Source organism: Sceloporus occidentalis, unplaced genomic scaffold (assembly GCF_023333645.1).
Source record: "Sceloporus occidentalis isolate IW3139 unplaced genomic scaffold, rSceOcc1.0.p SCAF_3, whole genome shotgun sequence".
Taxonomy (NCBI): Eukaryota; Metazoa; Chordata; class Lepidosauria; order Squamata; family Phrynosomatidae; genus Sceloporus; species Sceloporus occidentalis.
Genome location: NW_028316983.1, coordinates 131,402,398 through 131,428,312, shown reverse-complemented (window position 1 = coordinate 131,428,312; position 25,915 = coordinate 131,402,398). Strand labels below are relative to the sequence as shown.

Genomic DNA, 25,915 nt, shown 5'->3' with positions numbered 1-25,915 from the left:
GCACATAAGCAAACAGTTGCCCAAGTGTCCAACCATGAACCCTCAGCTGTCCACCCCCTGTGCTGAAAGATACTGATAAAGAAGGGACAGCTGCAGAATATATGGCATTCAGGGCAGCTGTCTTCCTCTGAGAAGCAACAGTTCCAGTTGGGACCTTTGGTACTTTTAAGTTCAGGCAAGAAGGCACGATCCCCATGTCTTTCCGCCTTGACCTGAAATTACATAGCACACCAATAATGCTTGGTACTGCTCAGAGGCTAGCAGCTGCCTAAGCATAGGGCCATGCAACCTACAGCTGTACACTCCCACTGCCAATTCTCAAAAGAGATGGAAGAAAGACAGCTGCAGAGTTTGTGGTATGTGCTCAGGTGGCCAGCAATTCACTGAGGATGCACCTCCTGTTCTGTATACAGCCTTACTTTTTGGTCCCATTCCCAACAAGCCTGTGAAAGATAGATCATGAGGGAAGAAACTGAGAAACATAAGTGTTATCATGGAAGATTTACATGGGGACAAACACAGGTAAATACCATCTTATTTGTACCACTGCAAAATTTTCTTCATGGGGAGAAAATACATGATTTTAAATAATTTTTTACAGGTCAGATCTGCAATCCAGGATTCACCCTATCTCAGGTTAAAGAAAATCAGTTACTGAATGGGGAGTCGACACGTACAGGAATCCAACTGAATCAACAAGTTCCTCTACTGGGATTTCCAATGAATCTACTCTAGTTGGGATAACCAACAGGACTCAAGGCAGCATTTCTCTTTCCCCCTAACCTTACCTCAGAACTCATAATGTCCAATTGTAACCATTCATTAAGAAGCAAGGACTATAAAATTTATTTTAGCCTACTCCTCAAAAAATTAGTGAATTGCATTATTTTAAAACATTTTTATTAACTATAAGTGGTAGCACACTAGAATCTTCAATAGGTACAATCTGCAACCCTGCAGTCCAAGATCATGAATTTTTAAGCAGAAATAAGTTCCACTCTTCTAAAAGATTCAGTACTAAAATTCAAGGTCCCATCTCTAAGGAGGAATCGGAAAAAAATCAGTTTATATGCGGATAATGCTCTCCTATACATGGACATTCTTGAAAGGTCTTTCCCAGCTCTTCAAGTTATTTTGAACAACTTTGATAAATGTGCAGGATTTAAGAGTTAACCTCCCTAAGATCCAAAACATACTGCAGAAATAATCCATTTTGACATTACTTTAACTGCCCTGGCTCAGTGCTAGGTAATCCTGGGAACTGAAGTTTGCTGTGGCACCAGAGCTCTCTGTCAGAGAAGGCTAACCATCTCAGAAAATTACAGTTCCCAAAATTCCCTAGCATTGAGCTGGGTCAGTTAAAGCAGTCTCAAACTGGAATATTTCTGCAGTGTGTTTTGGACCTCGTCTCAAATGCTATGCCTTAATATCTCACAGGAACGTCAAATTATTGTTGTTGCATGCCTTCACGTTGTTCCTGACTTATGGCGACCCTATCATGGGGTTTTCTTGGCAAGTTTCCTTGGAGGGTGTTTATCATTATCTTCTTGAGAGTGTGACTTGCCCAAAGTCACCCAATGTACATATGGCTGCATTGCCAGAATATTAATGAACTTTGGCAAAACCTGTAGAAACTAATTTCTACCATCACAAACAGAAGATAAAGTTCTGTTCTGGTCTACTATTACTACCTTTATACCCAAAGGAAGACAAAAATTTGAAACATAAATATTTAATTAAAAGTTTCTTACTAGTAGCTCAATTTGAAATAGCTTCTGCTTTGAAAATACGCAGTTTAACATTAGAGAAATGGTGGAACCATATATGGGACACTTGGTTGCTTGAGAAATTATCAGACCATATAAGAGTAGGAGATACCAATCAAGACTCTTTTATTGAGAAATAGTACCCATTTACTCATTTTGTAAATGCAGATAAAGTGGGCTCTTGGTATCCACTGGGGTTGGGTTCCAGGATCCCCTGTGGATGCTCAAGTCCCATTAAATACCACACCATAGTAAAATGATGACACTTATATAAAATGGCAAAATGAAGGTTTGCTTTTTGGAATTAATACATTTTAAAAACATTTTTGTAAAGTAGATCTTGGATCCATGGTTAAAATTCTGTGGATATGGAGGGCTGACTGTACGTACTTGAGGAGACTAACAAAATACCATCAAGATCTTTGGGAAGATGTTCTATAGTTGAACATTTGACAGAGATATTATTATAAACTCTACAACCATGATTCAAAATCAAGAGATATAATACCCACAAGACGCATGAAAAAGAAACAGCTTTAATAACCACATCTTGATTTGGCTGGTACTGACCAGTATCACGTTTGTATTTTGTTCCTTATTTAATTATTCTGAACCATTTTGTTTATTTATAGACTTGTAATCTGAGGAGGATTCTGATTTGAAAAAGAAGTTCCACTCTGCTGAAATCAATGGGGCATATTGTCTACACCACCTAAGGTTTTCCTGATGCAAAACATGAAGACTTCTTGGGAAATTCAGTGTTCTCTACCTACATAGGAGCCTGTGGGTTCACATAGGAAGTAGACATGCTGGATTCCAAGGAAACGTCTTCTTTGAATTGCAAATGGACATTAAATTTCCTTGACTCTGAAAATCTACCAGTGACCACATGGCCAAAGGGGGAGGAGGTACCACCCTGCAGATAGCCTTCCCTACCATCTGAACTAAGACTGGAAACAGAAAATGCAAGCCTATGACTAACATCTTCCATTTTTTCTCCTGTTTGCCTGATGAAGAACCAGTGTGGCTTCGAAAGCTTGCAACATGTAATTGTGCTTTTTGGTTGGCCCGATAAAGGTATCATTATTTGGATATTATTGGATTTGTTATATGGCCAACGTGGCTACCCCTAGATTTTTTTTTAGGGTCCAAGAAAAGTTAACATCTGTTGACAAAACAAAACTTCTATCAAGGCCCCTCCATGCTCAGTTTCACAGTTTCTAACCTAATATATCACACCACACACTATCAAAACTGGGAAACCTTTCTATAAAAATTAAGTTCCCAGCCACAAATACAAAACGGAAATGTTGGAAATGTATGTGAGGAATATCTTTCAAAATACTTCCTTACAAAGTAAGTGAAATACTTTTTAAAAACAGTATTTAACATAGGAATTTTTCACTGACTGCTATCAATCTCTCAAGAGTCAAAGGTATCAATATTAGCAATTATAATAGAGCCAGGAAATTCTCATAATTCCTGAACATTAATAATGCTATCTAGAGCAAATGGAGCTGTAATCAAAACATCTGGAAAATATTTGTTCTTGTGTGCCTTCAAGTTTACTCTGACTTATAGCAAACCTATTATAGGTTTTTCATGGCAAGTCTGATTTGCCTTCCTTTAAGGCTGAGAGATGGGCAAAACAAACCATCCTGAAGTGGTGGCTTGAAGCTGCCCCTGAGACAGCCAGGTTGGGGCCATGGCCCCAATCAGCCTTTTTGCCAGCCCAAATAGAAACAGAAAAATGCCACTCCTTTTTGAACCAGCAAAAAGCCAGCTTTTCTCGCCCCTTTGTGGCTTTATGGCACTTCTGTGGCGTGCAAACATCCCACCACCAGAGCACCCTGAAGCTGTCTGCTGGGTGGGCAGCCAGGCGGAGTGAAGCCGGCTTCCAGGCATCTTGGGGGTGTGCATCATGTGCATACCATATCTCCATGCCAGCTGGAAGCTGGCTTTTCTTGCTGGTCTGTACCAGCCCTGAGTGTGATTTGCCCAAGGTTACCCAATGGGTTTTCATGGCTGACTGGGGATTCAAACCTTGAGCTCCCAAAGTCCTAATCCAGTACCCAAACCACTACACCACGATGGCTCCCCTGCTGGGTGTACCAGGATGCTGATTTCTGGGTAATAATATTGCCCCTAAATATGACAGGACCAACAACACTCTTCAGGTATGATATTTTTCAAGTACTACAAACACCACAACACATATGCAGGTACTCGGTACACAAATTAAATCCAGAAGTCTGCCACACACACACTGCTTGCACAGGGAGCTGGTAAAAACTAAATCTTAAAATTCCTCAGATGGAACTTGTTTCCCTTCACCTTCCTGCTACAGCACTTTTTGCCGCCATTCTGCCAGCAGACATTCAGTAACAGGTAATGCCCAGAATCATTATGTGACAAAATGTCTGTTGTTTCTCACTTGACTCTTCCACATGACATGAAAGATGATTCCAATATAGGTACAATCTAGGAACGTACTAGCATGTAAAAGTTCAGAAAGACATTGTTCTACTTATGAATGCCTTCAGTTTTCTGCAGTCCCAAAAGTTCAAATTAAAAATGCTGGTTTAAAAGCAACATAGTCTTTCAAATACCGATTATAATTAAATCCGAGTTCAACCGGTGACACACAAACTTTATACAGAAATGGAGAATGACATAAATACCAAGGACAGATAATGTTTCCATACATTTAATGTAACATTTGTCAGCCTATGAGTGTATATTTAGAAGTCAGTTCCTCCAAATTCACTGGTTTACCATTAGGTAAGTATGTATAAGTAGCTTATACTGGCTTTACAGTGGTGGTGGAGGAGGAGGAAGTGCTGAAGAATTTAATTTCAAAACATTGGACTGAACTGCTCCTCCTTGGTTACAGTTGTTGTTGTTGTTGTTGTTGTGTGCCTTCAAGTCATTTGGACCTTAAACCAACCCTATTCCAGGGATTTTCTGCGGCTGAGAGTGTGTGATTTATCCAAGGTCACCTAGTACATTACAGGGATTTAATATTTTAATTTCTAAAAGATGAGTTCCTCCTGCTTGCCTTTTATATACATACATTTATCATAACCTTTGGAGTCATTACAACTGTATTGTAAAAAAAGGTACACAACTTAAAATGTCATTACTGGTATCTTAACTGCCATAAACAAAACATCTATCTCACACTTTTTCCTCTTGTTTTTCGCATAATAACGTCAAGGTAGAAAGATTGTTACTTTCCTTTTTCAACTCTGTTCTCTCCCTTGGCAAAAGATATATAATTAAGCATACTCCCAGTCAAATGGGTACTGGATCACATCTTTAGGTAAAAACATTTTTTTCCCCAAAATGAAGATTGGGCTTCTAAATGCTGTGTGATTCAGATTTTAAGGGTTGTATGTAGCTTTTAAATACATGTTAATATTTTTAATGTTTTCAATTTCATACATTTTCATCATTTTATGTTTTTTTAAATATAATGTTAATGTTTTACATTTTTTGTTAGCCATCTTGAGTTCCTATACTAGGAGAAAGACGGGATATAAAATAAAGACACCAAGAAATAATTTTGGCTAACATGATCTAGCGGCCTATCGCTCCATCACTTACATTGTCTATCTTTTAAGAGTCTGAATAAGGCTCAGATCTAAATTTTTTTGTCCCAACTTGCGTAGAGTTACTGAATCAACAACTGAATTAGTCAGTTATGTAAATCCCACTGATTCTATCATTCTACTTTAGCTGGGACAAATAATAGGATTTAAGCTATAGACATTTTACACTGCTTTATGCCAATAAAAATGAATTTCAAATTATAATACTATATAGTCATAGAGTAGTGTTACTTTTTTAATTTAGGTTTGATATTTGAGGTTTCTTCCAGAATCTCTCTTTCTCCCAAAATCTCCAGCAAAACATTGTTTTTTCTTCAGTTGCAGTAAGAGGCTAAGCAACTGCATGTTATCTTGGACTTAGAAAGACTTATCTCATTCTGATCTTTCTTTGGCTAAGGCTGACAGGCGTTGCTGATAATCTACATGCAGCAAATCAACTGTAAAAAATAAATACTAAGCTATCTCATCACAGGATGCTTGCTCATTCCATTTATTCCTCAATACAGTGTTCTTCCTAGTGTTACATATTTGCAGACTTAGAATTATGAGGAAAGGTGAACTACATAAATGCTAAATGTCCTAAGTTGGTGTGTTCTTTGTTATTCAAAAGTAGTGCTGGGCCTGAGCCCACCTCAGGCCAAAGCTGTATTGTCAGAGTTAAATACAACTCAAGAAATTCCATCAACTTGACATACATTACCACCCATCACTAATTATGTCTTTCCAGCTTTAAAATGTCATCACACTGCTCCACCTGGTACCAAAGAAAATTGTTCTACACAAAGTTACTCTGGGTGCTGGATCATACTCTGGGTGCTGGATCATAGTCTCCGCAAATAGAACTGAATGCAATCCCATCATGCATAGCCTCACAGCATGCAAACCTAGAAGTGTGTAGGGAATTTTTCACTGCTTGTTTAGCTGTCTCACCATCATTCCCTGGTGTCCAGTGATAGCAATAACTGAGGAAAGGCATTTCTTTCAGTGGTGGCATTCCCCCTCCACACTTTAAGATGGGATGGTATGGGTATATTTCTTCAAGTCACCTGCTAACTTTTTGTTTCATAGGGTTTTCTTATACACCAAATACTCAAAGGTGGCTTTGCAAGTTCCTTCCTCTGAAGGATAAAATACATCTCTTTCCTGTAACAATCGATAATAAAACTTGAAATGTGATTGCAAATCCATCTTACTGTGTGAAGATGCCAGCCATAGATGCTGGCAAAACATCAGGAATAAACTCTGCTAGAACATGGCCACATAGCCCAAAAAACCCACACAAAACTGTGAATGCCAGTCACAAAAGCCTTTGACTTCACATTACTGTGTTAACATTTTAGGTATGTTATATATCTGCATTTTAAACTGCATTTCTGTCTCTCATATATGCATACCAAAACCATGAGAGGCTCGAATGAACTTTAAATATGTATGGTATTACCCCAGACAAGAGCTGGATCAATTACATTCTAAGAGTAGGCTGATTTCTTCTAAATAATGATATACTTCACTTCATGTGGTAAATTAAGTACTTCACAGATGGGTAAGGTGAATTTTTCCTTAAAGTCTAGTTAGTTTAAGACAGAAATGAGCGGCAAAACATTTTGCCTTCTTAAAAATTCTATTTGTACTACAATCACGTTTTTCTGTATCTACAGACAGTTGCTCGATCTTTAGAAAATGGGCTTGCACAAACTCAGGTATGATTTTAACTGTTACTTAATTTATTCCAAATTTTAAGACTCAATACTGAAAACCAACGCTGAGCCTTGGAACAAGTTCATCCACTAGAGACCTTAGTACCTAAGTTTACAATGTACACAGGTTCCAGGGTGCAATTAGGTATACACTCATCTTCATTTCTAAAGCCCAAATCGGAACATTATTATAAGTTAATGTCATCTGGATAGAGGGACATGGAGAATAATTATTTCTTTGAACTATTATGGTAGATATGCTAAGAAATGTCACAGATGCCCTCTCTCTTCATTTTCTCTTTTCAATCCTGTATAGTCTACAACTTTCCCCACATATTTAAAATTAAGAATCTAGATAATTTTTTTTAAATGTACTCATGCTCACATTCTACTGGTACGTTCAAGTCCTACCACAAGACCAGTGGGACTGCTGCTCCAGAGACTAGGACCCGGAGCAATGGATGCAAGCTACAGGAAAAGAGATTCCACCTCAACATTAGAAGGAACTTCCTGACTGCAAGGCCTGTTTAACAATGGAAAACACTCCCTCGGAGTGTAGTGGAGTCTCCTTCCTTGGAAGTCTTTAAGCAGAGGCTGGATGGCCATCTGTCGGGGATGCTTTGACTGAGAGTTCCTGCATGGCAGGGGATTGGACTGGATGGCCCTTGTGGTCTCTTCCAACTCTATGATCCAAAGATGTGTATGCTAACAGTAGTATTGGAACGTCTCAGTCACTTAGTGCCTGAACAGACAAGCAAAAATAAAGCTGCGTTGGGCCACTTTGGAAGTGTACTGTTTAAAGTGACCTGGAGCAGCTTTATTTTGCCCTGTCTGTTCAGGCCCCGAGTCTACATTTACATCAGCAGAGCCATTCTGCATGGCCTTTGGTGAATGAAACCTCTGTGTCTGCTTTGTTACTTTTAAAATTGTTTTTAAGAGCTATTTTCAGACGGTTTTTAAAGGTTCTTAAACAGTACTTTAATTTTAAAGTTCTTAAAGGGTACTTTATTTTCATTTTTAATGTCTACACTGTTCCAGATGTTTTTCCTGCTCTATCACCTTGGGAGCTCTTTCCAATCACGTGTTTTGTTTTTAGCTTTGGTCAATGGTCTGCAATTTAGGACTTAAGAGCTAACCTCGTCACACCAGTGGCGTGCCACAAAATTAGTAAACCTAGATTTGGGCGCACATTCAAACGGGTACGCTAATTATATATTTAAGTTAAAGACTGCATTAAAGACCTGCTTCAACACACGCTTCTAGCTAATATAAGATTCTCAAACTTATAGAACAGGATTTGCTGAAGCTAGAGGTTGCTTGACCCAACAACAACCTTCAGCTCCCAAGGAAAGACATCCAAATTGAAGTACAAAATGGTTAACATAACAGTAGGCCCGTCAAACCTTAAACATTATTCAAGAGGAGCACCTCTTTTTGTCTTGCTAATAGTCCTTTTTAAAAGTATGTGTTATTTCCTGGGTGCCCAGGAGGAGGAGGGACCTGCCAGCAAGAATATCACCTAAATTGAGAATTCCTGACAAAATGCATGCTTGGGATTCCCATTTCCCCCCTCTTGTATGATTTTAATACCTTTGGTACCAAACACACTGCAGAAATAATCCAGTTCAAGACCGCTTTAACTGCCCTGGCTCAGTGCTGGGGAGCCAGCCCTGAGAACTGTAGGGCCCAAACAGTCAGGCCAAAACAAAGCTGCTTCAGGTCACTTTGGAGACATGCTGTTTTAAATTAGGCACACGTTTTAAGAGGCCAGAAGCTGCCCCAAAGCTGCTCTCTGGTCCTTAGGACTGCAGCAGGTCTCCGGCCTCTTAGGATACAGGTCTCCTCTCCAAAGTGACCCTAAGCCTCTTTATTTTGGGAATCTTTTACCTATATCTATTTATTACTTTTAAAGGCTGCATAGCCAAACTGGAAAGAAGAGGCTACCTAAATTTTAATCTGCTGGGGAGTCCTGAGAATTGCAATTTATTGTGGTGCTCTGTCAATGTCTCACCAAACTGCAGCTCCCAGGATTCCCTAGGCTAGCATTGTCAAGCCAGGGCAGTTCAGGTGGTCACAAAGTGGATTCTTTCCTGCAGAGTGTTTGGGACCCTTCGCCTGAGGAAGAGCAAGCAGCTGGGGGAGAGCGTCAAGGCTTGAAACTATATACACTCACCGTTCCATATTTGCAGCTTTGACGTTCGCAGATTTGATGATTCGAGGATTGGATTAATATGCTTTGATTGAGAGTTCCTGCATGTCAGAATGGGACTGGACTGGATGGCCCTTGGGGTCTCCTCCAACTCTCTCTAGGAATATCTAGGTCCTCCTCCAACACAACTCTATGGTCATCTTGAACCCAAAATCGCACTGAACAAGATTCCTAGAGAGGACACTCCAGCCGACCTTTGTATGTATCGGTCAGTGTCTGGCAGAGGTTGACCATAGAGTGCGCTGGAGGACCTACAGATTCCTAGAGAGGCGTCCTCTCAGCGCAGTGGAATTCTGGGAATGGTAGTTCGTTGCGGCGCCGACGCAGGGCCGCGGGAGCGGCGTCGACCCTGATTGCTCCAACGGCCACCCTGCCCTTCGCAGAGGCCGCTGGGGAGGCGTCGGAGGCCCTTTGGACTCCATCGCGGGGACTCCGGGCGCGGGGCCAAACCAGGCCTTGCCTTCTCGTCCTGTAAGTCCCAGGCCTAGAAGGGAAGGGAGCGAAGGGCCGGTTTCCCCTCACCTCCCCCGTCCCCTCCACTTGGTCCTTACCTGCCGGGGCCTCTGGCGACCCGTCCCGAGTGAGGCGGCGGGACCGAGCCGGAATTTGCCCGGAGAGAGGCGTTACGTAAACCGGCGCCGGCCCCGCCGAGGGGAGGAACAGCGGGATGGGCGGGGCGCCCTCGTCCCTCCACTGCGCATGCGCAGTTGTGTTCTTGCGAACGCTCGGCTCCTCCTTGGTATCCTTCCGCCTCTCGCGAGGGCTTTGCGTCGCCTCAGTCGAAGGGGGCGGAGCCATGCGCTCGAGCCCCCTTCCTTAAAGGGCTCTTGGAGAGAGAGGGAGGGGGCTTGCTCTGCTGCTGCGACCGTTGGCGGATTACTCAGTTTCACCTTCCGCCTCGGACTCGTCAGGCGACGCCTCTGGTTTTACCTCACACACAGAAGCCCCCCTGAAACACGTTATAATAAAGCAAGACACATTGGCCTACTCCTCCTCACGTACCACACGCCACAGAATCCTCAGTCTGCATCCACACTGGGGAAATAACCCGGTTTGGCACCGCTTTAACTCTGTGTGTGGGCCCAGAGCAAAGCACAACAAACTCCAACTCCCAGAATTCCATAGCCTTGAGCCAAGAAGAGAGTTAAAAGTGGTTCCAAACCGGGTTATTTCTCCAGTGTGGATGCAGCCTTAACTCATGGTTCTTTGTTGTACTAATGTTACGCATGAGTCGTAGTTCCCACATCGTACTGAGTGTGAGGAGTTGTGACGCAAAACCACTGGCAACACATTAAAATGAGAGCTTTGTGTTAAAAACATCATGCCCACTGAGTCCATCATCCATCTGTAATGCAGTCTTTCTCTTTCCCTACTGCCTTCTAGCATGCCTTTTCTAGTGAGCCTTGTCCTCTCATGACATGGCCAAAGTATGACAGTCTCGACTTAAGTGTTCAGCTTCATTTGCTCCAAACCTATTTTTATTGGTCTTTTAGCAGTCCATAGTATCTGTAGAACTCTTCTCCAGAACCTAATTTCAAATTACACTTGTCCCTCCACATTCAGTGAGGTTAGGGGCACGAGAACCATGTGAATGTGCAAAAACCACAAATAACCAAAACGCCATGTTTTTACATGAAAGGACAACTCTCTAAGGAATTTCTAGGTCCTCCAGTGCAACTCTGTGGTCAACATCCGACAGACACTGACCATAGAACTGCCCTGGAGGAGCTACAAAGGCCTGGTGGAGTATTCTCTCTAGGAATCTCTAGGTCTTTTGGTGCAACTTTTAGTTAAAATTGACCATAGAGTTGCACCAGAGGACTTAGATATTCCTACAGAACATATTAATCAAATCCCTGAAGAATCAAAGCCGCAGATATCAAAGCCGCAAATATGGAGGGATGAGTGTAGTTGATTTTCTTTCTATCCAGCTTTCTTCACTGCCCAGCTTTCATAGCCATACATAGGAAATAGGAATTACCATGCCATGGGCAATTCTAACTTTGGTATCCAATGGTATGTCTTGACATTTCAGGATCTCATCTAGTTCCTTCATAGCTGCCCTTGCAAGCCTGAGTCATCTTCTAATTTCTTGACTGCAGTCTCCATTCTGAATTATAACTAAACCAAGATCTTGAACTAGTTCAAAGTTTTAATTGTCTACTTTAAAAGGATGTAAATCACCTGTGGTCATTCCTTTTGTTTTCTTAATGTTCCACTGTAAATCTGCCTTTGCAATTTCCTCCATTACTTTCTTCAGTAACCATTCCAAGCCTTAGCTATTTACTGCATAAATTATTGGTGCTCTTTCTTCCAATTTTCACACCTTCCTCTGAGTCTAATCCTTCTTATGTATGGTACATTCAGTTATAAGATAAAAAACATGCGGTGTTAAAATGCAGCCCTACCTGACCCCCTTATTAATTGGAAACCATTCAATTTCTCCATATTCTATCCTGATGGGGCCTGGGTACAGTTTTCATGCATCAGGACAATAAAATGCTGTCTCCAACTTGGTTCAATTTTCCCTTTGATTTCGCAAATTTTGTGGAAGAGGTCTCTGCATAGATCAAAAAATATGGAATGCTGTTAAAGAAATGTGAGTGCCACTATATTTCTTCATCCTGATGAGCAAAAGGCTACTGTTAAAACAGAATATGGAGAATGGTTCCCAATTTGCAAAAGGGTAAGACAAGGTTGTATTCTATCACCCTATCTGCTAAATCTGTACACAGAAAATATAATACTATCAGCAGGTTTAGATTCAGAAGGAGGAGGAATGAAGATATGAGGAAGGAAGCAGAGGAAAGTGAGTTTTCCAGGAGGAAATGTGTGACCGGTTATGCCAATGTCAGCTAATTTATCCATTTGTCCACTAAATAATACACTCTCTTCTGTTGGGGAATTATACATCTCTAATAGGTATCTGTGGATACACAGAAATGCAGGAGGTTAATATTCTTGGACATTGCTATTTCTAGCACTATCCATTACGACATCTAGCAGAATGGGAATTATATCTATTTAGTATAGCCTAGGTGGGAGCAGAGATTTTCTCTCTTACCAGAGTCATTTGTCTTTATCAGCACTGTTGGTTTGGGCTATAATCCTCTCTGAAGAAACTTGCCAAGAAAATTCTATGATAGAGAAACCCTACGATGTGGCGCTTTAGAGTCGCCATAAACCAATAATGACTTGGAGGCACATAATAACTGAACAGTGACATCTGTGTAAGAGGTGAACACCTGGTCAACCCCCATCTGTTTTTGGCCTTTTAAAATATCTTTCCTGCCCTAATCAGTTCACCTTAGTCTCCTCCCTAGAAGTGACACAGCACGAGCTAGTTTGCTCTTGCCTGTCTTTCATCACATTAAATTAGCCAGCTGATTGCAGGAGTCAATCCCTTTAATGCAGCACTTATTTTAGGTTCATTATTGGTAAATTAACTGTATATATGATCATAGCTTGGCTATAGTTATGTTGGCACTATGCCTGGAACCTAGCTTCCGTTTATGCTTTCAGTAGCACACACATATTCAATATATATCCACCCCTCTGTTTTCGCAGACTTCGAATCTATGTCCTCACCCATTCATGATCATATCTTGGTTATAGTTATACTGGCATTATGCCTGGAACCTAATTTTTGTTTATGCTTTCAGTAACACACTGAACACAGTGAATGGAGGGGGACAAAATGGGGTGTGCGCTGCCATTCAAACCAATGGGGCTTGAATATTGGCAATTTTCTGCTTTTTCTGTGACCTCCCAAATCTGAATAGACTCCAGCTTGGGCCACAGTTTTGCAGTCACTTTCTAGCATTTTATAGGAAAAACCTTTCATTTGTCAGCATCACCTGTAAAACTGAGTGAGAACAAAGTCCCCAATGAACACAACATTTTGAAACTTGGGGACACTTTATTTAACAACTCTTCTGCCTCTCCCTTTGCTCTTAAGGAAGAGGGAGTGGGGATCTGTGGCCCTCACTCTGTATCTTCGATTACCTTTTCTTTTTCTTTTTGCTGGCTGATCTCTGGAGCAAAGCAGTTGAGCAAACTGATTCTTCTGCTGACTAATTTCTGACTTCAGTTGGAGGAAGTTGTTTATAGCAGTATACGGTCAGTTCAGCGGGCACAAGCAGTTTCCGACTATTTCTGTTAACACCAAGGTGTTAAAGCAATAAATTTTGCTTATCTGAAAAAAAGTTATCTTGAAGTAGGACAATTTGCTGGTGAGACCTCTATCATATTACACAACCCTCTTTCAAGGTTTATTGCCAGTGTCACAATTTTCATTATTCTGTATCCCATTACACTCTCTTCCAACTCTCCACAACTGTGTAACTGGGCTTAAATAACGTTTAGCATTAATATTGTACTCACAACAGTAGAACTGGGTTGTAATCCATTAAAGCAAATCTCAAATATGCTTTAGAGTTCACCTCCTCCACCTTCTTTTTATGGAGATGTGGTTATCTACTTGAAAGGTGAGGAACAATAATTTTCAGGAACCACAGACTATCATGGCAGCATGCCCACAACTCTGCTACACCATGTTAAGAGCCCAAGGAGTAAAGAGCTAGAGGATCTCTCTCTCTACTGAGAGAATGAAAATCGAATGAACAAATGTGAAATGAGAAGTCGAAGGCTTTCATGGCTGGCATCCATAGTTTTTTTGTGGGTTTTGGGGGCTCTGTGGCGATGTTCTAGAAGAGTTTATTCCTGACATTTCGCCAGAATCTGTGGCTGACATCTTCAGAGAATGTTGGCACAGAAGAGCTGGATATATATATATATATATATATATATATATATATACTGACTGTAGTGAGGAAATTCCATGTTAATCTGTGTATTGTTCTGTTGTTGATGGCAGGGCCTCAGGGTGGGAGGATATGCAAAGGAGGATTAGTGTCTGCTGACTGGTGATCATTATCTGCTGGAAAGCCCCTGACCCTGGGAGATTTCTCAATTGCATTTGCTGAGTCCTTATTTTGCTAGTCCTCAGGACTGGTAGCCATACTTTGTTCACTTTAAGGGTTTCTTCTTTCCGGTTGAAATTATCCAGATGTTTATGGATTTCAATGGTTTCCCTGTGCATTCTGACCTGATAGATGTTGGCATGGTCCAGGATTTCAGTGCTATCAAACAGTATTTTATGCCCAGGATGGTTTATAACATGTTCTGCTACTGCTGCTGATTTTTCTGGCTGGCCCAGTCTGCAGTGTCTCTCGTATTCCTTGATCCATGTTAGTACACTGCATTTGGTGGTCCCTATGTGTACTTGTCCACAGCTGCATGTAAACTCCTGCGGCTGTGAGAGGGTCTCTCTTGTGAAATGTCTTTAAGCCGAGGAAAAAATTCACATAGGATGTGAGCTGTAAGCCACTGACCAAAAGATTTGGGGTTCATGGTTAATATCTCTCCAAAAATGTCAGCCCAATGTTTGGCTGCTGTATTAAATCAGAAATGAAACTGCCAATGTCACAAATAAATGGTGTGACCATATCTGGAATAGTGCGTATGCCTCTGCAGAACCACCACGATGTCTATGGCCTGTTACAGACAGGCCAAAATAAAGCTGCTTCGAGTCACTTTGGAGGTATGGTATTTCAATGATATATGCGTCCTAAGCCACGCTCTGGTCCTAAGGACTGGACTGCAGCTTCCAGACTCTTAGGACTCATGCATTGTTGAAAGACCATACCTCCAAAGTGACTCGAAGCAGCTTTATTTTGGCCTGTCTGTAACAGGCCTATGAGAACAGGTTGCAATGCTTGGAGCTATTTAGTTTGGGGGGGGGGGGGTCTGGTTTTAAAATGGGTCTGTATAAATCAGGGGAATTGGCACATCGAGGAATGGGCTAAAGCAGGTCTGGATACATCTGGGGAATGGGCATCTCTGTATGAGATGCTGGAGAGCATGAGAGAGCATGTTTTGCTCATCTAATACAGTGTGTCTGAGTTTTACGTTCTTCAACCAGCCCAAAGAATCAAGGATAAAATATCTGTGAGATTTTGAAAGATCTTAGAAATAACAATAACGACCAAGAAGAAGCAACTTAATGGGAGTGCAAAAACAATTGCAAAGCTTGAGCACAGGTCTGGGATGAATTGAGCAAGGATGAGTTTTGAGGCCATTTGCCAGAAGCCCAAAGTTGAAGCGTCCGTTTCTTGGTTTGGCAAGTATTGCAAAAACGAGGTATTAATTGCTAAACGTTGCAGAACAATTGCAAAATTTCTGCAGAGACATGGAGCAAATCAGCCAATGCTGGATGGTAGAAGGGTACTAGAAACCTTTGGTCTGAGGCACCCATTACTCAGTGTGAAGTCCAAGGCTTTCATGGCTGGCATCCATAGTGTTTTGTGGCTTTGGGGGGCCCTGTGGCCATATTCTAGTATGAATTTCTTCCTGGCGTTTCCCCAGCATCTGTGGCTGGCGTCTTCAGAGACTGTTGAAACGTCAGGAAGGAACTCTTCTGGAACATGGCCACAGAGCCCGAAAAACACACAAAACACTACACGCTTCCCAGAATTTCCACATCGTGGTGCCGTGGCTGTTAAAGTGGTGCCAAACTGGGTTATTTCTCCAGTGTGGAGGCTTTGCAGCCACAGAAAGACATGATGTGACGTGGCCTGAGGCGGAGAGAAGTCGCCCTGGAGAGAGTGCCAGTCTGCTGCTTCTAAAAATAAACATATCTGTCAATGGGGATGCTTTGATTGAGAGTTCCTGCATGGCAGAATGGGGTTGGACTGGATGGATGGCCCTTGGAGGTCTCTTCCAACTCTAGGATTATCTATCTATCTATCTATCTATCTATCTATCTCTATCCATATCTCTCTCTCTCTCTCTCTCTCTATCTCTCTTAAAACAGAGCCAGCCGCGTTGTCTCCATTTCCTTCCATCTCCTTCCCTCCCTTTTAATGTACTCTCTCTTCGTGCCTTCTTTCTTTTGGGGCCCTAATTGCGGCCTGCTCCCACTCGAGGCCTCCTGGCGGCGTACTAATGCCGGCCTGAGGGAGGGGGAGCCTAGCTGGCTGGCTCCTCTTCCTTCTCCTCCTCCTCCTCCATCCCTGCCCTGGAGAGGAGAGGAGAGGAGGGCCTCCCTGTCGCAAGGAAGGGGGGCCATTGGGACTGTCGCTCCTCCTCCTCCGCCGCCGCAGCCTGGCTCCTGGGCCTAGTCGCGGGGAGGACAGCCGCTGAGGTGAGAGGCGCCGGCGCTGAGGGCCCCATTTTGGCTCGCCCCGAGGCGGCCATATCCAGCCAGAGGCCTCCCCGAGGCGAAGAGGGCCCTCTTCCCCTTGGGCTTCCCTCAGGGAAAGCGGGGTGCGGCGGCCTCCTTCCCTTCCCTTCCCTTCCCTTCCCCAAGGTTCCCTTTGTAGCCGAGGGGCGTTTTCTCAGCCGGGAAGAAGGCCTTGGTTCGCTCTGGGCCTGGAAATGGGTGGCTCTGCTGCAGGAAGCAGCAGCAGGCCTCCCTTGAGGGAGAAGGAAGGGCCTCGGGATGGGGGAGTGGGGGCTTCAGAGCAGTGGCTGATCATTGGCCACTTAGTATTATTATTATTATTATTATTATCATCATCATCATTATTATTGACCTATTATTATTAATATTATTGACCACTTGTTGTTATTATTATTATTAACCACTTATTATTATTATTATTGACCAATTATTATCATCATCATTATTATTGACCAATTATTATTAATATTATCATTATTATTGACCAATTATTAATATTGTTGACCACTTGTTATTATTATTGACCACTTATTATTATTATTATTAACCACTTATTATTATTGACCACTTATTGTTATTGACCACTTATTATTATTATTGATCACTTATTATTATTATTATTAACCACTTATTATTATTGACCACTTATTGTTATTGACCACTTATTATTATTATTGACCACTTATTATTATTATTATTAACCACTTATTATTATTGACCACTTATTGTTATTGACCACTTATTATTATTATTGACCACTTATTATTATTATCACATTATTGACCACTTATTATCATTATTATTGACCACTTCTTATTATTATTGACCACTTATTATTATTGTCCACTTATTATTATTGACCACTTATTATTGTCCACTTATTATTATTATTATTAACCACTTGTTATTATTATTGATCACTTATCATTATTGACCACTTATTATTATTATTGACCACTTATTATTATTATTGACCACTTATTATTATTGTCCGCATATTATTATTGACACTTATTATTATTGACCACTTATTATTATTATTAACCACTTGTTATTATTATTGATCACTTATCATTATTGACCACTTATTATTATTGACCACTTATTATTATTATTATTATTATTGACCACTTATTATTATTATTATTGACCACTTATTATTATTGACCACTCATTATTATTATTGGGGGGGAACTGAACAGCACTGCAGGTTTATACCGGTTTGACGCCGCTTTAATGTCTCTTGGTGCCAAAACACACTGCAGAAACCATCCAGTCTGAGACTGCTTTGACTGCCCTGGCTCAATGCTAGGGAATTCTGCAAACAGTTCTTTTGTGAGACATTTAGCCGCCTATGTCAGAGAGAGCTCTGGTGCCACGATAAACTACAATTCTCTGCGCTCCCTAGAGAAGAGACAGACAGGCCCTGACAGAGAAGGCTCAATGTCTGACAAAACTACAGTTCCCAGGATTCCATAGCACTGAGCCAGGGCAGTTGAAGCGGTATCAAACCGGATTGTTTCTGCAGTGTGTTTTAGACCTCAGTGTTATGGAATCCTGACAGCTGTAGTTTATTGTGGCACCAGAGCTCCCTGACAGAGAAGGATAAATGTCTCTCAAAGCTACAGTTTCCAGAATTTCATAGCACTGAGGCATGGGAGTTAATGTGGTGGCAAACTGGTTTATTTCTGCAGTGCGGACACAGCCCTATTCAAAATCTGTGTCTAACATCCGGTTTCCCCAAAGGTAGAGGTTCATTTCTGCTTAAAACAGAGCTCTGCTGTGGAAGACTTGCTCAAATATAATAAGAAACGTTGTTTTTCCTCCTAGTGGTGCCAGTGGTGTGTGCCTTCAGATCGTTTTTGACTTTATGGTGACCCCCAGCCTGGGGTTTTCTTGGCAAGGTTTGTTCAGAGGAGGTCGGGCCTTTCCTTCCCCTGAGAGGCTGAGAGAGTGTGACTTCTTGCCCAAGATCACCCTCAGTGGGTTTACATGGCTGAGCTGGGATTCAAACCCTGGTCTCTAGAGTCGTAGGAAACTGGGGTGAGGAATTATGTTATAACTGTGCTTGTGCCCTACTGTTGTAGAGCATTGTTACTGGTAGGCACATAAGGACAACACATTATTTTATTTATTTATTTATTCATATCTTGCCTTATTTATTTATTTATTTATTCATATCTTGCCTTCCTCTTGGTACAGGGACAAAGACAACCTGCTCGTTTCTAGCTATAACTAGTGTCTATAAAAGTAACTTTTTGATAGTTCTGAGAAGAATGTGTCTGGAGAAGTCAAATGTTTATGGAGACGTTCCTTGATTGCTGTAAGATAGAAAGGCTTCTGTCGGTCTCCCAAGGAAGGAGGATGCTGTCCATTGCATCTCTGCACACTGTACTGTCAGCCCTCCTTATCCACAGCATGAAAATATTCCAATAAATTATTAATCCCAAATGGTAAACCTTGATTTTCCATTTTATATAAGGAAATAGCAGCATTTTATTATGCTATTGTATTTATTGGGACTCGAGCGTCCACAGATTTTGTTTTCCGGGGGGTCCTGTACCAAACCCCAGTGGATAACAAGGGCCCACTGTACAGCATTGCCTCTTAGCTGGTCTCCTCTAGGGCGCGTAACTTTCCTTGTATCTCTATACTGGATGTAATTGTAATGTAGTCACATAGCAAAACTGCATAAGTGTCTGATTGCTGTTTCAGCCTTTGCATGAGTCATTGAGTCATTGTTCAAGAGGTTCTCTTAATCTGGTGGTGTGGCCAAATCAGGGAGTTGTGAAAAGTGAATGCAAACTTTTTGCTGGTGGCAGATACAGTTGGCCCTCCAGATCCGTAGACTTGATGCACGGGTTCAAGCATCCACAGCTTGAAAATATTCAATATATAGATACAGATAATCCAAAAAGCAAACCTTGATTTTGCCATTTTATATAAAAGACACACCATTTTGCTGTACCATTGTATTTAATGGGACTTGAACATCCATGGATTTTGATATCCACAGGTGTATGTGTGTGTCTTGGAACCAAACCCCAGCGGATACCAAGGGCCCACTGTAATGGTCTGTAATTGCTAGTCCCAAATTAGAGTACGCCAATTGAATCAATGAGTTAAATGATGGTTTGTATTCCACAGTGGATTCAGTAGGTCTGCTTGAGTTGGGACTAGCAATTTTGCCAGGGATCTCCTTTTTGCTTTGTGATGGAGAAAGGGGTGAACTTATGCACCTCCATTTCCTGGAATGGTAAGTTGGTACCCTGAGTAGAGTGGCTTGGCTGCAGCTGGAGTTGACCTGGCAATAGGACAGTGTTGTCAGCAGATACAATCACTCAGGCTCTTGTAGCCCCATTGCAAGGTTAGGGATCCTAATTGCCAGCTTGGGGACTATCCTATTACTTGAATATTCATTTATTTTTATTTATTAATTCCAGTGTTTAAATCATGCCCTGTATCTGGGCTGTCGGCATCAGCCAAAAAACCCATGCCCCCCCCCCGGCCTTCCATCATCCTGTTTGGACGATGCAGGGTCAGGATCGGTTCAGATCCTATCTGACTAGACACAGATCCTATGGATCTGGTCCGGTCCTGGAGTAAACGTCCCTTAATATGGGTCAGAGTGACCCCTGGTTTGCTGCCGAATTTCCTGGAAACCATTGAAACCCTACTTGCTTAAATGCACCACCACCACCACCATTGCACGCTCCTTATCTTTTTGTGCTGCCACTCCTACTGAGAAGCTCCCGTGTATCTGACATGGAAACAGGACACTTGGCCACATGAGTGCAGCAAGGCCCCCTATTTCTGCACCAGACATAGCGATGGGGGCTTCTCAGTAGGAGTGATGGTTCAGAAAGGTGTGGCATGTGTGCTGGTAGCTGGCCCCTGGGCTGGTGTGGAGACAGGTGCTTAAACACCCCCCCCCCCCATTCCTGTGCTGGCCTGGTGACCGATCTGGGTGAGCACATGGGCCAGAATAGCATGGATTCAGTGTGTGCTTTCCTGGCCCATCTACTCAGGGCCACCATGGAAACTTAGGATAGTTTGGAAGTAAAATCAGCGTAAGCCATATAAAACAAAGCAATAAAAATTAAAATTAAATAATTAAAAAAGTTGAAACTAGTTGAAAGGTTAAAACTGTGTAAAACTGAATGCATGTACAGGTTGAGCCTCCTTTGTCTTGAATTCCAAAATCCATAATAACTCCAAAATCCTCCACATAGGTAGCTAAGGCAGTGACACCTTTGCTTTCGGATGGTTTAATGCGCATGAATTCTGTTTCATGCACAATTTTTTAAGAATATTGTGTAAAATTACCTTTAGGCTGTAATTATAAAGTATATCCAAAACATAAATGAATTTCATATTTAGACTTGAATCCTGTCTCCAAGTGCGTGACATTTCTGATTCCTGAATTTATATGCAGACTCCTCTTCCATGCTTTGATCTACTCTATCTCTTTGAATTCCTGCTAAGTTCATTCTCTTTCTTTGTGTTTGCATTTACAGAGGGCCTGGGTGAAGGTTTGAGAAAACGCACTTCATGTGTGTCTTCATGAACTGCAGAATTATCATGTATCTCCATAAGCTACTGTTAACATATTCATCTAATATAATTAAAAGTATAATTTACATGATTATATATTTGATTTACAGCATTTTTTTTACTAATTGCCTAGTAAACTGAGTTTTGAATTGAAAATTGAACATTTTAAATCTGATTTAAATTTTAAAAATCCAATTTAAATTTTAAAAAAAATTAAAAGTAATAATTCATTTTAGTAACCCTACCTGGGCAGGTGAGCAGAACCTGGCAGTAGTGAGCGGATGTAATGATGATAGAAACAGAATAGAGAAAAGGAGCAGTGAGTAGTTTATAGTTCTCAGACTTGTGTTTTTTTTTCCTGAAGGCAGAGAGTGCATGTAACAGGTGCTGGTTTACATGTGATAGATGCAGTATTCAGCAAATGGTGATTTGTTTGTTTGTGTCTGCAGTGCTATGGCAGCCGTGCATTTGAATTCTTAACTGCATCCTTTGGTCTAATCTCATTCAGGAAAGTTTATATTCCCAGTAGAAGTGCTTAAAGGAGTCCTATTTAGTAGTCATTCTAATGTGCCTTTGTGGCTATGAGCCAGTTTTACAGCAACTGTCTTATGTAATATGCCCATTAGCTTGTTCAGATTACATAGTCCTCTGGGAACCCTTCCAGAAATGCTTGCATACTGTGAGACAGTAGGATAATTATGGGTATATTTCATACAAGGTAGTTTCTGTATTTTTCATTCTTTGAAATAAGTATTCAATATACTCCAAACACACATTTCAACAGATACTTGCTATCTGTGGTATGAAGAATAAAAAGGATTACCCAGTTTCTTAACCCATCTACAAGAGCAGATCTCTTCCAATCCTTTTTATATGTTTTGGTGTTTGATCATAATGATGTGTGTCAGTTTTTATCTTATTTTGGTACTGAGTATCCTCAAGTTCACATCATGTTAGTAACTGAGCTGTCATTCAGCATCTGTGGGTTGATGGAGGAGCTTTTAAGATGTATTCTACTTTTCCAGACTTAGCAGTATTTGTTTTTGACAAAGTTTCCATTCAGTCATTTCTTGCAGTTTCTCTAGCAGTCATCTATGTATGAAAGCCCAAATCAATGAGAAATTTGTTTCCTTTACACTTCTGAGGTGACACCGATTGAATTTTTTAAACTGATAACTTACAAAAATTTGTCAAAGGTTGTCGACAGTATTTGTTCATCATTCAGTGTTGATAACATTCTTAATAGCATCTGCTGTTGATTACAACCACTATGTGCGGTATCACAAAACAGTGTTAGCGGTGCCTTTCGGGGTGTAATCCTTTACTAGCTGCTTATCACTGCAGGGGTAGATCATGAGGAATTCTTGTAACCATGTTTTTGACCTAGAAATAAACAGTTGATCCTGCAGATGGGAGATGGCTGTCCTATAGAACGAGTCTGTTGCTCTTATTGAGCTAAAACGTTAATTTATGTTGTCTAATGATGCTTAGTGAAGATACTTCTATGTAAGCACAGGCAACTTTACTCATATAAAGGTAATCCAAAGAGGTAAAGATTACATACACCATTTCCTACCAAAGAGGAGATGAAGCAAACTATATTATGAAAACCTGTGAACAAGATGAGAACTTGTCGTGAGTTGCCACACATTACACCATGTAGCATCATTACAGTAAAAGCTTGAATTAATTTCTAATATTAAGTACAGTATATGTCTAACTGTTTAGATTCCAGTTCTACTCTTATTCATTTAGGTATACTTGAAGAGCTGAGCTAATGCTGTATTTTTTATGGGTATGTCTTTCAGGGAGCCAGCTTTTGTAGTGGTTTGACTGTTGGACTAAGACACTGGGAGTATTAAAATCCCATCTCAGTCATGAAATCCACTGGGTGACCTTGGGCGAGTCATACTCTCTCATCAGAAGAAGGCAGTGGCAAACCCCCTCTAAAGAAACTTGCCAAAAAACCTCACAATCAGTTCGCCTTAGCGTCGCCATAGGTCAGAAATAACTTGAAGGCATACAACAACAGTAACAAATGTCTCTCAGTAACAGTTGCTGAAGAACATGGTGGGACTTAACTTCCCTGTCCTTTGGAGCATGTTTGAAGGTGCATAGGAAGATATAGGGGAGAGGGCTGCCCTGATTTACTGACAGAGTTCCATCTAGGCAACACTATTGTATCCTGCCCATAGTTTCAGAGAATTCAGTTTCAAAGAAATATGATTTTCAGGGGGAAAAAATCACAACCACTTCCCTGTGCTAACTTTATTGTTCTTCCCCTTTTTGTTCCCCAGAATTCTGTTTCCTTGTTTAATAATTGAGAATGGATGAATAAAGTTTATATTTTAACTTTAAATGAACTATTAGTTGTATTGGGAGGAAAAGTGACATGGTATTTTAAAACATGAACTGAATTAATGTTTTAACAGGATGTATATGTAATCAAGATGATATAAAGATTCCCGTGACACAGGTCCAAAACACACTGCAGAAATAATCAAGCTTGAGGCAACTTTAACTGCCCTGGCTCAGTGATAGGGAATCCTGGGAGCTGTAGTTTATTGTGGCATCAGAACTCTCTGACAGAGAAGGCGAAAATGTCTCCCAAAACTACAGTTCCCAGAATTCCCTAACATTGAGCCGGGGCAGTTACAGCAGTCTGAAACTGGATGATTTCTGCAGTATGTTTTGGAACATTGTTTCAGTGGAGGTTTTCACATCCTATGCTTAACATGGTTAGGAAAAGAGTTATCTTTATTTATCTTTTTAAAAAAAATCCATACATTTGACCTAATTACCATATACACTTGACTATAAGTCATCTTCATGTATAAGTCCATGGTAGGTTTGGGGGCCAAAATTATGGATGTTGATATAGCCCATGGATAAGACAAGGGTAAAACATAGTGGCATGTAGCAAAGGACCTAAAGGATGAAGCAAAGTAAAATGATGCCAAAGAACTTACAAAATTCCACTTGGCATAACTGTTTGTGCTCACCCTAAAGGCTGGATGGATAAAGGGGAGATGGAGGTAATGCTTCCAGGACAGATTACACTCTTGTCTTTCACCAGAGGATGGCTCCTTTTTGTTAGAGTAAATGTACAGTACTTGTATTGGCCCTGGTTAAGTTAGCTCAGGGTTTTTGGGGGTCAATTTTTTGACTACAATTTCATTTATTCCTGAGTGTATACACTACTATAAAATTAAGAAGGATAAAGTGACCTTATTATGGTAAAAGGTAACATGATGGCTATATTGCTTAACTTTTTAAATTAATAATATATGAAAAGCAATAACAAATATGTTATTCATGCAATAATGTGTGAAAAGATTTTATATATATATATATTTATATATATGTGTGGTTATTTTACTTGTAAAAATGTTTGACTGACTGCTAAAGCCAGTGTAAGGTATTTTACAGTCTGTTATAACAAACATACCTAAAGGATATTGGGTCCATCAAATATGACTGATTGCAGTACAGTAGCCCAGACAACTATAGATAAGTGTGCTTGGAAAATGTTCAGTGGGAAAACAGCCTCAGCAAATTTTCTGGATTTTTGTCTGTTTTGGAAAAACTTCTGCCACATATGACAAAAATGGATCAATGCACTAAGATTGCATGATTCCATGATTTCTGACTTATTTACTTGACAACTTTCAGGCATGTCTAGGCATTTTGGATGTAGTACAATGCTAGCAGATACGGTAATACTAAATATTTTGGTATGTTTTAATTAAGACTATTTACCTATTGCTATATTTATTTTTAGGGTTGGAATAACACTGAATCTTATAGTGAAGATACGTGTAGAACCTTGTTTGAACAGTATCATCACTTGGAACAGGAGATGGGGCAAGTTGCTGAAGCATGGCTTGAATGCCAAAAAAGAATAGATGATTATGTTGATGAAGAGGTAAGGAGATGATACTGTTTTTTTGCTTTTTGTTTGTTGGATCTTATCAGGAGTTGTAGAGGTTGATGTAAAGGGTGTGTTTTGTGCAAAGATATCTTAAAATGAGATTTGTTTGTGTGTGTACATATATCTGTTTATTTTGCTTCCTGGTCTTGTATAACTTACTCTTTGTCAAAGGTCAGCAGATAGCAGCTTCCTGGGCAGAAGGGAGACAGGAGGAGTTAGCATACTACTCTGTCAGTTCTTGCCACTTCATAACCTGGTAGGGGAAGGGTGCCATGGAATTTTTCATCTGTGTCATGTCAGCTCAGCTTAGAGGGCTTAGAACATGTGGGAAGGGGAGTGCATGTGTAGTATCTGTGTTTGTTGAATATCGGTGCAGATAACCTATCGCTCCCACATTATCAGAGTTTGCTACAAACTATAAGTTTGAAATTATTTGAGGGCACACAACAATAACAAAAAAGGAGGGTAGAACGTGTGTCTCTCTCCTGATGATGCTGAACTACAGTTTCCAGCATTCCTCACACTAGTTGTGCTGGCTACAGCTGCTGGAAGTTGCAGTTCGGTGTGTGCAGAATTGCACAATTCCCAACACAGTGTTAAATTTCACCTTAAAATTGTGTCAATCTTGAAAAAGAGCCAACACCACTATCACCTTCTATGTCACCTTGTAGTTGCTGCCTTGCTTTAAGGTTTTACCCATTAAAACTGTTTTTAACCATTAATAGATATACTAAGAAATAACACTTCTGAGGTATATGAGAACATGTTAATGTTTAATTTACATTCTTTATTTTACCAAATTAATGTTAACACTTGCTGTTGTCCAGAATTGTATTGTTTCAAGCTCTGAATTTGTTTTGCTTTTATAACACACAAAGCATTCTTCTTAAATTAGCTCCATAAC

The 25,915-nt window shown here is 40.7% G+C and overlaps 2 protein-coding genes across 13 annotated transcripts in view; one reads left to right on the top strand and one right to left on the bottom strand.

Moving 5' to 3' along the window:
• KIAA0232 (KIAA0232 ortholog) overlaps positions 1 to 9,969 on the bottom strand; it is a 58,574-nt gene extending 48,605 nt beyond the window's left edge. For 6 of the 8 annotated variants that reach the window (XM_089516319.1, XM_089516316.1, XM_089516321.1 and 3 more), the window contains exon 1: positions 9,835 to 9,969. The gene's annotated coding sequence lies outside the window, so the exon portion shown is untranslated. Of the gene's footprint in view, positions 1 to 9,247; positions 9,481 to 9,834 lie in introns of those variants that run through there. The other 2 variants (XM_089516318.1, XM_089516323.1) reach the window with 2 other exon arrangements.
• A 6,400-nt stretch (positions 9,970 to 16,369) lies between these two features.
• LOC149316809 (protein FAM193A-like) overlaps positions 16,370 to 25,915 on the top strand; it is a 58,115-nt gene continuing 48,569 nt past the window's right edge. For 2 of the 5 annotated variants that reach the window (XM_089516312.1, XM_089516311.1), the window contains exons 1-3: positions 18,460 to 18,569; positions 22,889 to 23,190; positions 24,862 to 25,005. In XM_089516312.1, coding sequence (XP_089372438.1) covers positions 24,940 to 25,005 — 66 coding nt within the window. In that variant the 5' untranslated portion in view covers positions 18,460 to 18,569; positions 22,889 to 23,190; positions 24,862 to 24,939. Of the gene's footprint in view, positions 16,488 to 18,458; positions 18,570 to 22,888; positions 23,191 to 24,861; positions 25,006 to 25,915 lie in introns of those variants that run through there. The other 3 variants (XM_089516309.1, XM_089516314.1, XM_089516310.1) reach the window with 3 other exon arrangements.